Here is a 17,391-nt window from a genome sequence, read left to right as displayed (position 1 = left end):
GCATTGTTGTGGCAAAAAAATTTACATTCCAGCTGAAAATTAAACTCTCCTTCCAAGAGGACTGAACTTCTTTAAAAAAATAAATATTATAAAAAAACATCAGATGGCAGGATTTTTGTGTTATGAAGACAAAACATCCTGTTTCACAACCATTCAAATACCGGTAATCTGAAAAGGCAATACGAAAAATTTAATAAAAACCAATAAATAAACAAATTTTTTTCTGACTGAAATAGCCAGAATCTCTCTGCCTTTCTATGGTCATTTATAAACTTTTCATATGACTGACTGGATACCGGAAGACTGACTGCTACCAGCATGACTGAAGACAGAGAAATCTGAGATTTCTCGTAAGTGCTCCTAAATTTAATGGCACTGTTAGAAACCCTTCCCCTTTTGACTGAGCACATTAATTACCAGTGTATCAAATAACACACTGTGAGAATATTTAGATTTCTAGATTATATTTTTCAATAATACGGCAGTCTTATAGAGTCCCAAGGGTGGTGGTAAATTCAGATATGAGAAACCTATGAATTACCAGGCTAGTGATGACAGTGTATGAAAAGGCAACTACTGTACCCTATATATCTGTGAGAGTAAGTGAAGAGTTAAGCAAGAAATTCTCAATCAATGTTGGGGTGCATCATGGTTTTGTGCTGAGTCTACTGCTGTTTATTCTGGCACTTGTCACTGTCAAGAGAAATTAGAAATACAGGAAGCCAGAGAGTAGTTCAAGAGGTGGAAGGATGGAAGCAAAGGGACTAAATGCTAATACCCTACTGGTAATACATAAACCATGGTCAACAGATGTGTGAGCAGTTATGTAATAGAACAAGATGCATGACCTTATGCAACATATAAAAAAAAAAGGAGTTCGGAGGAACTCTATTCCATGTACAAATTGTAACAGATGGGTCCATAAGAGATGTAAAGGTGTCAGGCATAGACAACGAGATATGAGAAACTTTCATTATCAGGTATGTAAGGGTGTTTGGGATGTTTACTGCAAAATGTGTTGTTTTTTAGGTGAAAGCCAACTGGAACGCATGGCATACTTCAGTTAACTGGGAGACATGCTGAGTGAGGAGGAAAAGACACCTAAAATGAGAAGTGGCAGGAGGAAGTTTAGGCAACTGTTGCCCCTCCTGACTATAAAGGGACTCTCTTTTTTCACTGGGGTACTCTCAAAAATGTTAGAAGGATTATGCTGTATGGCAGTGAGATTTAGCTAGTAAGAGAAGACAATACAACCAGGCAGGAATGTACAGAAATGCATATGCTGAGACAGATGAGTATGGCATCACTGAATGACAAAACTGAAAACAGCGTATTAAGATAATGCTTCTCATTTCCAGGGCATAGCAAAGATAAAGCATCTCTCTCAATGATTCTGCCACTGTCACTGGTCCCTTAATCCAATGATCTGCTCTACCAAAGATAACTGGTAAACAATTATTTAACCAGTTCCTCAGGTGCCACAGCAAACAAAGGAATGAAAAATTTGCAGCAAGGCAGATTTTATGGTACTGGTGAGTGACTGCATTATGTTTACTGTATACATGGTCATAATACACAGTAAATATGAACATACAGCATTCTGACACATGTTGGTGAAAATGATGACTGCAATGCATATCCTGAATTGGGGAAGTTAGGAGAATGTTGTGAGCAGCCAGGCACATACAAGACATGAGGTAAATGGTAACAGAAAATCCCAGATTACAACCTTTGAGGTGTAGGGGTACATTTCAGGGTAAATGACCAGCCTACCCCTTGATGGCATTACATGACTGAAAAAACACCAGTCACCTCTTGTGAATCAAACCAATGCAAGGCCATTACTCCAGCTGGGGTATTCTGACCACTAGATCATCAGATGCTTTTTGGAATATTTTGCACTCTGATACCCTGACATGCATGACACATCAATACAATGACAACTGACACACTGAGACACTTTATATAGCTGACATACAAGTGAATCCAATTTGCATCCTCTCACTCTTAAACCTTCTCACCTCATTACATTATTGACAAGATTCAGAAATATCGAATGTTTACATCAGCTTCATGTGAGCTAACACAGTGACACCTTGCAGCAGTCTTGGTGGGACTTTACCATGATTATTATTAGATGAGAACAGGATGGTGATTGTACACTAAACATGACTACTCTGGTCAGTACACAACAATGGTACAGGAGCACACTACAGTACAATACACACCTTGTACTCTCCACTATACAGTTTTAAAATACAGTGAAATACACATCTTTAGAAACTCTTAAGTTATACATCTCATAGAAACTATAAATTACTGATTTTATAGAAACTATTTTATACATCTTATACGGTTCCATAAACTCTACATTACACAGTACTCATACATTATATCCACTTCAATAAACTACATTTTACATCTGGAACTGTTTCAGTGTATAACAACACATCATAAACTGCTCTATTTATAAACTTTAAACTGCTAACCTAAGCTAGACTTATCTGGAAAGTAGCAGAGTATACAATATATACAAAAATAAGTGTCAAAATATACGCTGTCTGGCACACTGATATGTCACATACACACACATATGCACACCTCACACCATCAGACTCAGAAAGCTCAATGTCCAGTTGGCAAATCCTGGCTAATTCTGCACTCCACTACCATGCTAACAGTGTGATAAAACTCTAGTCAACTTGATCATGTACCCTAAGCTGTCCACTAAGCTTCCATTAATATAAAGACATGGCATTCACCTCTATCCAGCAAATAAATAAAAAAAAGGAGTGAGTTATGTTTCAAATTTCCTAACATCTATAAATTTTTAATATCATACAGTATGAACACTGTAAGTACTCTGAAATTAATTCCTGCATTACTAACATCACTAATACTGGGGGCTTTCAAACTCTACAAAAAATTTTTAAATAAAAGATGAATAAATAAAAAAAGCAGGAAAGCACAACCATAATAAATCAGACACTGTTATATGTATTATCTTAATACATCTGGCAGTGAACGAGCTCGCTGCATACCGAGTTTAGTCGTCCACACCTACCTACAGTTATTATCACAGTCTGGTCAGCATAACCACCACCTACCACACCTCTCATGCCATCATCACCACACTGCAATCCACTACACACCAGTACACAGCCAGTCACATCATTAAACACACACACACACACACACACACACACACACACACACACAGTTACAGAACTAGCAACAATATCATCACTAATCTACCACAATCCCACATCATCATCATCATCATCATCATCATCATCCTTGCCTTTTTTCCCTCCACCTAAGGATGGAGTGAGGAAAAATCCAGAAAAAAAGAAAAACACAAAAAAGGGTGAACTGTCAACAGAATGCCAGTGAAATTGGCCAGACACTCATCACACATTATTCAAGCACAATTACACATCACTACACTGTAATCTATCTACTGTACCACAATACTTTCATTAAACCATTTACAGTGCACCAAATATTTCACTTTGACAAACAGTGCAGAAGTGAAACTGACAAACAGAATATGGAAAAAGACCAATAACGAGAGGAGAGGATAATGTAAAGAAATTGCTGTCAGAAGCTGATAAGCTGTGAGAAAGCTTTACTGGTGCTTAACTCTTAAACTTTTACTGGCATCATTTGATGTGCAGTATGCATTTTGTGCCAAATATCGAAAGCTTCTACTTTAGAACAGCTTCATATTTTTTTAAGGTGATTGTCACTTACTATGATACTTATTATGGATTTCATGAAAAATATTTAATGTATTTTTCCATCTTAGTTAATGATCTGGAGGGGAAAAAAAAAGTGACTGCCGTATAAGCAAATTTTAAGGTTCAACTTTGCCCCCATTTTGAATTCTGGAATCAATCAAATGCTGTACACAATACCTTCATAACACCACTTGCACTTAATCACACAATAAACACATGAATGTTAACTTGAGTTATCTAGAGTAGCCTACTCCAACAATGTTTAATGACAAACACCCTAGCCTCTCACTCACCATTCCCACCAAATAGAAGCCTTCTCTCCTGCAATTTACCACTTTAACCGTTCACTATGTTTTTTTATTTTCTCTCCGTACCCGTCAACTCTGCTTCATTACACTCTGCTAATCATTCAGTTTTCTCCAAGGGTTGTTGTTGATTGGCCCTCGGCTACTCTTGAATGTGAAATTAGTGGACTGCAGGCTGAAGTTGCTTATTTCCTGCAGTTCCCTTTTTTGGGTGGAAACAGAGAGCAAGCTGAGGGAACTTTGTATTACTGCTATGCTGCCTAATTATATCAGTGTCACCATATGAAGACATCTCTCTTCAGCATCATATGTACCAGTAACCTATGACTAAAATCTTCTTGATAAAAATACCATGAAACCTTTTCTGAACACCCAAACTGGAAAAAAAATTGCATATTATCCAGATAATTTACACAGTCATGCCATCACATCTCGTGTTAATATTATCTGATGTAAACAATATCTGAAGTGAATTATATAATACCTGGTAATCTGAAAATACAGCATCACAGTCCAAACTGAACTATCCATCCTTAATTCACAGAACTCTTACCATCACACACACACACACACACACACACACACACACACACACACACACACACACATATACTGTATATATATATATATATATATATATATATATATATATATATATATATATATATATATATATATATATATATACACACACACACACACACACACAAACACACACACCACTAAATTGCCCCAGCAGACTCATATAAAAACAAACTGTACATCACAGCACTAATCAAGCTTTCATGCACACAATCTGTAAGTAAATCACCCTACCCATTACACAAATAAACCCACATCATAACTCTGAACACACTCTCACTTCATTTCTATACACACAAATACCATACCACCAGATGACATACATGCCACAGGGTAAGACAGTTGTATAGAATATACTGTAGTACCTATGGTAACTTAATCAGCACAAAAGGTGAAACTTTTAATCAGCTTATTGTGGTCAGTGACCACAGATCATAAGTTGCACTAGTTTGCATATAAACACACATTAGACTATAATCCTACAGAACTTCCCTGGTAGTCAGAGCATTGTTGGACCCTTTGCTACTCCATTCTCACAACCCATATGCAGCTCCCTCCAAAAGACAATATATATATTTTTTTCTTTGGTTCTCCAGAATCTGTTGAGTATCTACTTTTACTTGTATTTTGTGACTCTCAAGCAATCTTATTTTCACTAATTTCACTAGACATTATAGAATTTTTACAAGGCTTGTGGCACACTTGCCACCATTATGTAACATGGAACAGAAACTATATCAACTTGTTGGTTAGGCCTTTTGGTTTGCACTGAGTACTGTACGTGGACAATGACTCCACAGTGTTCCCTATGCTGATTCTGTTCAGTACCACACTAATCTTTTTAATGATAAAATATTGTTTTCTCAAGCATTCACACACAGTTTTCCTTGGTCCAGCACTGAATGCACTTCACCTCACTGACACTGGTTCCAAATATAAATGTTATAACTCTTAGCTGCCTCAGTCCCACAGCACACAGAATTCTAACTAATGTGATTCAGCAATAGAGATGAAATGATTATCTTGACACACCCCAACTGAGGGAGTTCACTAGTAAACACATATAAAAGTCTCATAGAAGCTATATCACTGTCTTTGTGAAAATGGTAGAGTATTAAACTTTGTGATGGAAGATTCTACAACTCATCATGTACTGTACACCACACTAAAGCCTAAACTTTGTGCAGAAATAAATCTATTGGACATTTCATAAGTTAAATTACATTTGTTTTGCTACTAAGCCTAGATACTGTACTATATATATATTTATATATCAATACAACAACTGCTTTTACATCTATATATACACGAAAATATTTATCAGTCGTATTACACTTGTTGCATGACAATGATGCCTGGTTCTCTCACTTCATTACCATTTAAAGCAGCAACATATTTTCACAAATATTGCACAAAACAAAGAAACATTAAACTGGTACAGTGCTACAACCAGATGTCATTCAGGTCTCACTGGTGCTGGTAATGAACTCCTTACTCACACTATAATAATTTTGAAACAATACATTTTCACGAAGAAAATGACTGACTGCATATAGAGTATGGGAATATTTTAAAATATATTTATTTCAACACCTACAGTAAATATCCATTTTTCTTGTTTGGAGGTCATAAAAGCACCTTTTAGTTTGAGTCTGGAAAGCCTTATCTATCTACCACACACACTTATGCAGTGACAGTGAAGGATGTAAACTAAATACAGTCCTGTTGAGGGAAAGGACACTAATCTTCACTGACTGTAAAATTTGAAACCTTCCCCTAGGAACTTAAATTATTATGGCAGTAATGTGGTCTTGTAAGATCAGCAGGTAGCCATAATGTTCAGTTAGTCCTGAGTCCCTCATGGTCTTACCACTGGCAATAATATTTGATACACTAACCGGGAATGCCCATTTATACCCCTACAACCCAACTTATAAATACCTGTGCTCCAGAGTGGCCAAGTCAAAGATTCTTCACACTTTTGATAATGGTCTTCTAGGAACTCAGTATGGAAGCAGCTCAGGCAATGGCAATTACCATAGTCCAGTAGGTGTATGCACCATGGCCTGGTTGACAATTTTGATGCTCTCAGCAGGGTTCTCCCACTGAACTGATGATGTCTGTTCATCAGCAGAGGGCAGGAGTGCCAGAGGTGGAAAACTGAAACTTTTATGGACGCTTTCAAGTGCATTACAAGGACAGCAGAGCTGTAGCACCTCTCTTTTTCAATCAGGTTGTGTTCAGATGAAATCCCTCACTCCCACTTCATTTGTGTGAAGCAGAACAACAAAGGGTTGTTCCTTATTCCTACAAGTTGCCATTAATGACCTACAGAGTGACAATGATGAAGTTTTCAATTTTAACAAATTTCAAGGTGAAAAGAGCAATTACTTTACAACTATTTTAACAAAAATATCTTTAATGCATAAAAAAAAATGTCGACATACAATAATAATAAGCAGCAAGATTCATGGCAACATTGATACTTTAACAATAAATAAAAAATTATGACAATTTAAAAAAGGCAATGCCATACAATATAGTCAATGGAAATTACCTTTCCATGACCAAGATAATGAGTGACAAAACATGAAACACAGCCATGAGTTATACAATGCAACTTGTGTAACACAAACACTGAAAATCAACACTATTCTTCTCCTCTAAGTCTCCTCTCAAAAGACTTCAATTAGTATATGGAATACAAAATTCTAGACAGAGGAATTTCTGTATAGTTTGCCCTCTTCCCAACTCTGTATATCCAGATTTTAATTTTACCTCATAATTTTGGCATTCTGAATATTTAGTAAAAAAAAAAAAAAAAAAAAAAAAAATCATTACTACTGTTGTGCTTTCTTTCTGAAACAATATATGACACATTCTAAAACAATATACTGTACAGCAAGTTCTATATCAGTCAAAACATACATACACTAGCTTCTCGTATGACAAATGATAAAGTAAAATTATACAGCATCAAACTACATTCTTCACATTCAAAATCCCAAACATACAAAAATATCATTCAGGTCCAATTTCATCATACTAAAGGGTACTAATTATTCTTTTGCTGACTGTATACCGAAGAGGTGTAACCTGATTATTAATTCTAAAAATCAACTTCGGATAAACTGGAAGAGGGAATTTGGCCATTCACATGGTTCCTCACAAAAGCAGATCTATCATCCTGTCAACACATCAGCTTAATTGTGGGCAAAATAAAACAGGACATACTGCATCACATTACAGAGAACACAGAACTCTAACTATGCCATGGGCAATATACCAGCACGAGATGAAATGATGATGAGGATGAGGATGAGGAGGATGACAATGATGACTGATTAACTCCCTCACTCTATAGGCCAAGGAGGTTAATAAATGAACGGCCAAGAACTCTACCTCATGTCCCAAAATCCTTCTAAATTGTGACAGACAGTAACTTTTTGCTACTCATGGAGCAGTAATTCACCATCATAAATTTTTGCACTGTAAAAAATATGTTAAGCATTAAGAAAGTTGATATTGGAATGTAAAAAAGTCATTTAAAAAACGTTCATTCTTTTCTCTTACAACAGTCTTGTACAGTACTGTACTTGATGATACTACATTCCCTAATTCCTAACTGACAAACCTAGAACCAATATGAGGAAACTAATAATCTCTGTCTTTCAAATTTATAATGCCACCTTCTGTCAACCATCCAGGATAGGTGAGATGAAAAGATCTGCACACAACTTATCCAAATTGAATTGCAATGCCTCATTCTATAAGTCACACACATATATATATTTCTTTTCTTCCCTGTCTGCCTTTCTACCTCATTTCAGTGTGTACAGAAATGACAATGATTAGGTGGATATGTAGTGCATCCTTGAATGCAAGGCCTGGGGAGACTAGATTTATGATTGAAGAGTTGAGATGAAGAATGGGACTGCAGTGTGTTGATGTTTTGATGAGGAGGGGTAGACTGAGATGGTTTGGGCATGTGGAGAGGATGAAGGATGATAAATGAGTGCGGAAAGTGAGACGTGTGAACACCGGGATAGTGATGCAAGAGGGAGACCAAAAAAGACCTGGGATGATGTCATATAGCATAATTTCAGGAATAAGGGACTGAATGAAGAGGCTGCCAGAGATCAAGCAACATGGAGAGCCACCATTAGGTGACCATGGCTGATGCCTGCAAGCATGCTGGAGCCTTTATTTAATGATACAAACTGTATGATACAACTCAGTTAATTACAGGCTGACCTCATTACTGTCAAAATACAGTAGATGCTCGATTTAACAAAACACTGATGTAGCGGATGACTGAGATAACGGAATTACAGTATTTTTTTTTCCAGTATTTTTGCCCTATCTGATGTAAAATTTCCATTAAACTGAGCATAATTCCATTAAGGAAATTCTATACACACTAATGCGTTTCTGGGGGTATTAATTATGGGTTCAGATTGCTGTGTGTAGCACTGAGAGTTAGCACTGTTTGCTAGGTTTGGGTTGCCTTCAAGGATTTAGCAGAAAATGGCTTGAAATACTGGAAAATCTTCCTTTATATTGAGCCTTGGTTCTGGAACCTGATTTAGCAGAAAATTTGAGATAATGGAATGGGGTCTAGCTGAAATAGTTCGTTAAACTGAGCATCTACTGTATAACTTTTGCTATAGTACATACAAAAATAACTAGTGGGAACAGTCTTGCCAACTTGTACATAAAAATTTATTTCTTTAGAGCTACGGCAGTACTGTAGTATGCACCACAACAGAGTAGCCAAAACATCACACAAAAATATGAAACCAGCACCGAGTAGCCAAACAGAAAATGTCACATCTTAAGTATATGTCTGATTTTTAAATGCTGGGTTCTCATTCTTTACTCTATCCTCCTATGCCCTCTTTCAAAAGCTCATCCTTATTTTAACTACACTGCAATACTTACTTCATTCCAGAAATATCAAAACAAAGACACAGCACTGAAGAAGCCATTTTCTGACTTTATTTTTCAATTTAAAAATGAGATGGGGGAATAAGGTCCTGAAAGAAGAAATATAACTCTATAAAGTCTTTCTACTGAAAACAATGATGGTATGGTGACTATATCAGAAGCATGGAGATCTTGTCATGACAGCCTCCCTGGATGAACTACAATGTTATTGCACAACAGATAAGTCAGAAGTAGCCAGAACTGCAATTTCTGTGGTTGCTATTCTCTCTTTTCTGGCTGTGGGGTCTAACAGTGGCATGGCACAAGTTATCTATCTTTAAACAAATTTTACTTTCCTGGTCACCTATCTTCCTACCATTTAATCTGTTGTCAGCTACTGGTAACCTGGCAAGAAATACTAAAGTCTTTCAGTTGATATCTCTCCTACAACCACCCCTTCCTCCTGTGACTGATCTGTCTAGTGACGGATAACTTCTATTCATTCACTTTTTAATTCTCCTCTCTCATACATTTATGGTACTGGTGGCTTATTTCTACTAATTTTACCTCCTTCTTTTAAACAGTATTGGCCAGAGTGATAGTATTTGATATCTGGTAAACTTATGACTATCTTCTCTCAATTACTTCTTTTACTTATAATACTGCTCACCTCTTACTTCTCTTACTTCATCGTTTACCTTTCGTATACTTTTGATTTCCTTCCCTGTTCTTCTATTGGATTACCTTTTATCTGTCCATCTCTTCCTCCCTGTGTTCTTGTGATCTTCAGTATTTATCATCTGGTGGTTTACATCTCGTCCATCCACTTTCTTTCGCCACGTGGTGTTGCATACTGTCTGTCTATGTGAGAATATTTGATGCTCCTACAGCTGATGATTTACCTCTCTTTCTTATGCCTTGTCATAATTCTTCTGTCCACTTTCTGCTCCTCCACCTGCCATGGCCTAAGGATTTTCTGAGCGTGAGTAGTCAACACTCTCGCCATTGACCTGGTGTGGACTAGCTGCTTTCCCCACTAGGTAGTAGGTCATTAGCTCACCCTTGCCCTTCACTGCGATCAGGCCACGCTGCTCAAACACATACCCAAAATGTTGCAGGATCTTTGTAGTCTCCTCAGTCACCTGTTGGCACATCTACTTATTAGCTCTCTCTCTCTCTCTCACACACACACACAGTACAAACTCCCAAATCTGGAAATCCAATTTCCAAGAAACTACCATTCTAAAATAATATTTTCATGCAATATGGGGCTGGTGATATCACCTGTCTTTACAAAATCAATGTGTCTTTGAAGACAACATTTTGTTATGAACATATACAAAAGGAGATGATAAATTACTAAAACAAATTCATTGCATTTATTGTTAATGGTATTGTAGGCTACTTATTACATTACTTTGCCATTAGTTACCATTAAGATTTTAAGTTCCAAAATATGCCAATTTCTGTAAAGCCTTTAGACCTATGCATTTTGAATTTGAGAGGTTGCACTGTATACTGTATGTTACAACAATAAAAAATTGCCCAAATTCTTAGCCCATAATTTTTTTCTATTCTACGCATCTGCACTACACTATACCTTATCATGATTTTGATGTGGTACAGTACACATTTAACTTTCACAATTCAGTGCAATATCCAAAGAGCCAAATTCCAAATTTCCAAAAAATACTAGCTTTCTAAAAGAATTCTGAATTAGTAAGATTAAAGAAAAATTATTTGAAAGAAGATATTTAACGCTGCACTGCCAAAAATATTGGTTTAGTTTTCAGAGTCACCACACTACTGACAGTGTGTCACAGTGGTCTACAGTCACCCAAGCTAGTTCAAGCTGGACTCACATGATTCTGTCCCCATGGGCAATAGTCACTGTTTATTGTTCAATTATTCCACACGAACCATCAATCTATGATTGTCAGAAAATGAATTATAACAAGGGGAAAAGTGATTACAGAAGTAATGCAAAGCTAGAGGATGTCTACACACACAACTGATGGTAATGATAGCTCCAGTCTTTTCTAAAAATCAGTTTCCTGAAAGCCTCTGGATCATGACCATTTCAGATTTGAGAACTGCACTGGACTGATACAGCACATCTGTATGTAGTAATACGAGAATTTATGTTCTGCATCACAAGTAGCTATACTAGAAAATACAATATTTGCTGCATGTGTTATGTACTAGTTTAATGCTTCAAGAATACAGTTCTAAAATTCTCACAAGTCACAGAACATCTATACAGTATTATTTAACATGAGAATTTGTTGTGTCACTGAAAGGAACACTGGAAAAAGCTATTAGCTGTAAGAGTTAAGTAATATTTAACCCTGTGAGTAGTATACATAAGTAGTATACAAGTAGTATAATTCACAAAGTTCTTTTACTGCACTGGACTTCCTTCTTAGTCTGACATTTTAATTATTCCATCCCTGGCAACTACAAAATCATTCAATCCTCTGCCTTGAACTGCTGTACTCCATAAATGGTCACGCCTTAGGAAAAAGTGTAACCTTAACCCGTGGGTTGCAGTGTGCTTTCTTGATTGCATTTCTGAGGAGTGGTACAAACTCATTCAAAATTCAGGAGACATCCACTGGTAAATGACAGCTAATGCTTGATGGGTGGCCATAGAAAAGTGGTCGGTCAAGGCACTGTCTTTCATATCCTGCCTAAATGCTTTTTCAGTTGCCTTCTAGTGGGTAGGGATGCATTCATCTGCTATGTCACCCCACCTTTCTAACTCCAGCACAGGGAAGCAAGCTGTATATCACTCATGAGGGACACAGAGGTGACTATGGTGCTTCTTACTGAGAGTGATGGGAAACAGGAAACTATAAAAGAAGAAAATAAGTGATGTACAAAAGTATCAAGACCAGATGCTGTTATGCTACATCCTTTGCTATGCAGGCATGTCTTTCCACTCTCACACTGTCCCATCACTTGTACTGCTCAAATGACGTCTCAAAAGCAAGATATCATCCAACTGTCACCCAGGTAAACAGGTAAAGAAGTAAATGAACTGAGTGAGGATTTTGTAATGATGGTGGTGGTGGTGCAGATAAAAAATTTTTTGTATAATATTTTCTGTACAGAGGCAAGAGTGAAGGGGGAAGAAAAGCAACTCCACTTTGTCCTCTACATCCAAAGATATGAGATTTACACACCCATGGCTTCAACAGAGTTCCCCATTTTTTAAAACATGACCCAACTGTTTGTAGGGTAATTAATGCACAAGCTGCTTAATGAACAGGTTACCTCCTTAGCTATGAGGCTCAATCGGTAGAGAGATGGCCTGCAGTCCTACCGGACCCAGGTTCAAATCCCTGCTGGGGCAGGGAACAGTTTAAGGATTTGAATTTCATTAAATTCGACTTTACTGATCTACCAGAAGCCCTGCAGACATGTCGTAAAAATATCCCTGTTAATACCAATACACCAGTCCTGTATGAGACAGCCCTAGCATGTATTCAGTATGGACGGTGGGTGTTAGCGCCAAAGCGGTGACACGTAGGGGTGTATGGTATGTAGGAGGACTACTGGGCTTTCATAGCAGGCTGTGAAGCCTATGCCCAGAGTCGGACCCATAAAATGTATATATATACCAACGGTGTCAATGAAGACTATAAGACGGTTTTCCTAAACTGAATACAGGCACTCTGTGAGAACAATTAAGTCATAAAGAGATTACCACACTGAAGAAACTAAAGGAAATAGCTTGGTGCTACTTGATCATGAAGGACAGCTGCTACTGCTGATGTGACCCCAAGCTCATCTGGACATGACCCCAGCAAATTTCTGGAAACCAGCCACTTTTGTCAGGCACTCCCAAAGTTGAAGGATTGCCTGTACTGTGAGAATGGAGTGCATAAGGTGAGTGTGTTGTGCTGAGGGGCGCCATTGCAATGAGTTGCAATCTATGTTATCACTAAAATAAAGAATGGTGGTGGCAACATCACACTGAGAAAAGCAAAATAGATTGATATTAATGCCAGCACTGACCTGTATGCATCCAGCCTTGCCTGTTGACTCCATCCTGGATGCCACATTGACAGTGTTGCCCCAAATATCATAGTGTGGCTTCCTTGCACCAATGACACCAGCAGTAATTGGACCGTGGTTAATGCCTGTGGGGTCAGTAAGAATGAATTTCAAATGAATGTGGCACCTTAGTTATCAATATATGGGTGAACTACTACTACATTAGGTGTCAGTCATAATTTAGTGTTAGAAGTAAAAGAAACGAAAAATCAATGAAAACAACAACTACTACTACTACTCCTACCACTACTGCCTATCTGTTACCCAGTGTCATAGCCCTTCTTCCTTCTGGAATGTCCATAGTAAAAAAGATTCTGTATAAGTAGTCCAATTACTATTAAACTCCTGTTTTTCATTTAATTCCAAGCCATCTTACACTTACATCTTATTCCTACCCTTAACTTCATTTAGAGTTTATCCTTCCTTCTCCTTCTCCCAGTCACTTTGTTTCAAAACCCTTTTTCAATTACTCTTATTTTCCCTATACAGTACTCCAGTTAAACAAAACAGTACATTTCACATTTATTCATAGGTCCACTTCAACTCTGCAATGCATTAACCTATCTTTAACTTCACTAGAGAACCCCGGTACCCTGTGAACTATCTGGATGTAAACAATGAACTGCTTCTCTCTGCCATGGCACAATCATACAAAATTTAAAACCGTCACTGCGTTTTACTCTTATCTGACCGACACCTCTGGCATATTTTCACTCAAATGAAACGGGACCACCACTCACGCATTCAAGTCACAATAGGCATGCTTCTTTTTCGCTGCGAATTTTGCGTTATTTTCCCACGATCTGCATGGAGCTCCACCGCTGACAACTTCCACTCGTGTGTGTGTGTGTGTGTGTGTTTTGTGTGTGTGTGTGTGTTTGTGTGTGTGTGTGTGTGTGTGTGTGTGTGTTTTGTGTGTGTGTGTGTGTGTGTGTGTGTGTGTGTGTGTGTGTGTGTGTGTGTGTGTGTGTGTGTGTGTGTGTGTGTGTGTGTGTGTGTGTGTGACGGTGGTATCTGGGGGGTTATGGTAGTGTCTGAATGGCAGTAATGACAGTTTCTGACTATACATGCAAGAAGTGCCTGGAAGTGTGCATACCCATCCTGAGCACAAAGTGGTTGAACGACTGCTCATTGATGGACTGCAGTGCATGCACCAGCTCAAACGCGAAGTCCACAAGCAGTGCCAAGTGAGCCCATCGCACCTTTACTGGGTCATCCTCCTGAAGGAAAGAGCACACATATTCAAGAGTCATAAATACAGCACAATAAGCAACACAGACCAAAAAACAAAACCAATGCACCACTAGGAATCTCACCTACTCCTGCATGTACTCCTGTAGACAAAATCTGACATTATTTTCATTAGACAGGAAACTTTTGTGCTAAAATAGTCTGAATATGAGTTTTCAGTGGTTACCTGTTGCACACATGGTTTTATGCTGTTAATACTCCAAACTCGTCTTATAATATTTTGATAATAAGGAAATAAATGTTTTCTGAAAACAAGAACACTGGTGTGTTTCATGGCCCTTTAGCTTACTCAAAGATTCAATGCTGCCTTTTAATTCAAACAGTAGAAAATCTGGCAACATACAAGACAAAATCTCTCTCTCTCTCTTTCTCTCTGTCTGTCCATCTGTCTGTCTGTCTCTCTCTCTCTCTCCTGATGATTCTACAATGAGTGACAGGCAAAATGGTTCCCTGTATCCCGGGAAATATTTTCTTATGCTGGAGTGTAACCATATAACCAAAGGATGCCTAGTGATTTAGTGGGATAAAGCACTCTAGACAGATGGAGCCTGTATGAGTTTCATCTCAGGAGTGGTTGTGTTTTCTAGTCTGCATTATACCACTCAGGGTCAAGTGAGGCTGGCCACCACTGCCTTAAATGTTGGGACTCAGTAGCCCAACCTTGAGCCCCTACGCTCCTGTTTATACCTGTATGGGGTAAAATGTGATTGCACACTGCTGTTGTAGTTGTATTAATATATTCAGACACATACCGGTACATATTATTGTTCATGTGCACTTTTCACTCACGCTGGCATTCTTTCAGGTGTCAAACATCACAACAGGGTTAGTTAAAAATCTTCTGAATTAATGTTTCCTTAATGCAAACAACAAAACCTCATCTATCTAAGCATGAGTGAGGGCAATAAGCTTTAAGGGAGAGAGGGAAGGAGAGGGATGCAATGCACAAGCAACTACCAGCAGCTCCTGAAAAGTGGCAAACTGCCAGCTTTGGTATATATAGCCAGTCAGTCATATTCAGATCTATGTCATGAAAAAGCTCTTGCCCTCCCCCCTCCTCTAAACTTTACCATAATGTCTGTCTTTTGCTTCAAACATTAGTTTTTAAGAATTAACTTACATGATAACTATATCCTATGAATGTATCTACTATTTGTAGCACTATTAATACAAGACAGAGAGTTTGCTATATGCATTTATGCCTTACATAATGGTTCAGTAGTTCTGAACCAATAATGCTAACTGACAGGAAAATTAAATCTACAGTATCTATCCACAGCTAGATGACTTAGGCATGGAAGAGATGGCCACAAACAACTCACTTCCATGCCTCTCTGTCCACCATAAGGCAGTCCTCCAATTATCCCATCACTCTTATTTATATACCACACCACTCTCTTCTACCTTGTCCCCAGTTTCCTCTCCCCCCACCCCTTCCACCCCACTCACACACAGCGCACTCTCTTACTGTCTTTCTCATTTACTATTTGCACCACATATACAATCTCAGGGCATTCCTCCAAACACATTCAATCATTTCATTAGCAATGCCACAACATTCATAAACTTCCTTATTTATGTCCATCTCTCCACATAATGCAGACCACAGACTCTCAATATCAACTGATACACTACTGTTTATTCAGTATGGATTACAATGAAACTCTCTTTTATGGAAGAACACATACTATTCAACCTTTCTGCAAACTACTTAAGCCTTTTTGGGATGGTGTTGGCTGACTGGATGAAGGAACTGATTATACGTTATCCAGCTCTGGTGAGGTGCGGTGCTACACAGACAAGGTGAAACTGACATCAAGAGCAGCACACATGTCAGGAGGTTGACGAAAGATGAGGATGGATTATGGGTGAGAGATGACATGGGCATGAAGTACGGCTGATTAAAGATGCACCAGACAAGGTGTAATGTTAATGAGGGGTGATTAAACATGGCAAGAGATTGCTGAGAGGTAAGGTTAATATAGTGAGGGGTTTATAAGAGATCAGGGTGACAAAACTGTTAGTCCTGCAAATCAGGTGAGGTACATAAAATAAGAGGTAAGACATATAAAAGAAAAGATAGACAAGACATCAGGGTGAAGTGAGGCAAGCTGATCTGAAGACAAGTGGGGTTTCTGAGCTGACCTTAACCTGACGTGAAGGGTTGAGTCCACTCGCTGCCATATACGTGGAGCCAATGGTCTTGATCTTGATGATGTCATGGAACTGAGCCAACTCCAGCAGCTATATGTTGAAGGGAGGGTGGGTTACAAATAGGGACCTTCTGTCTATACAGTACTATGTGAACTTAAACTAATCCTTGCCATGTACATTTGTGAGCCATAGGTCCGACTCACCCATTAAAATTTTCTACTCACCCATTATAATAATCCTTTCCCTGGCTGGTACAATTTTGTGTTAGAGTTTCACACCATACTAAGATCTGTTTTTCAATGTTAAAGTGGCAGTTTGAAGCTTTGCTTGACTACACAAGGACTACTTCTACACAGCCTGAGCAAAAGCACCAT

The 17,391-nt window shown here is 38.2% G+C and overlaps 1 protein-coding gene across 1 annotated transcript in view; it reads right to left on the bottom strand.

The window, feature by feature from the left end:
• Positions 1-10,309: 10,309 nt before the first annotated feature.
• The window catches only part of LOC145413282 (adenylate cyclase type 3-like), a 186,824-nt gene continuing 179,742 nt past the window's right edge, over positions 10,310-17,391 (bottom strand). The window contains exons 19-22 of the mRNA XM_080283011.1: positions 17,009-17,107; positions 14,709-14,832; positions 13,574-13,698; positions 10,310-10,695 (exon numbers count right to left, since the gene is read on the bottom strand). Of these exons, the coding sequence (XP_080139137.1) occupies positions 10,519-10,695; positions 13,574-13,698; positions 14,709-14,832; positions 17,009-17,107 (525 nt within the window). The 3' untranslated portion in view covers positions 10,310-10,518. The remainder of the gene's footprint in view (positions 10,696-13,573; positions 13,699-14,708; positions 14,833-17,008; positions 17,108-17,391) is intronic.

The sequence above is a fragment of the Coenobita brevimanus genome, chromosome 95 (genome assembly GCF_032717465.1).
Source record: "Coenobita brevimanus isolate Jiangsu-jjx chromosome 95, ASM3271746v2, whole genome shotgun sequence".
In the NCBI taxonomy this organism is placed as follows: domain Eukaryota; kingdom Metazoa; phylum Arthropoda; class Malacostraca; order Decapoda; family Coenobitidae; genus Coenobita; species Coenobita brevimanus.
Note: the sequence above shows the minus strand (reverse complement) of the source record. Positions and strands in the feature narration are given on the sequence as shown.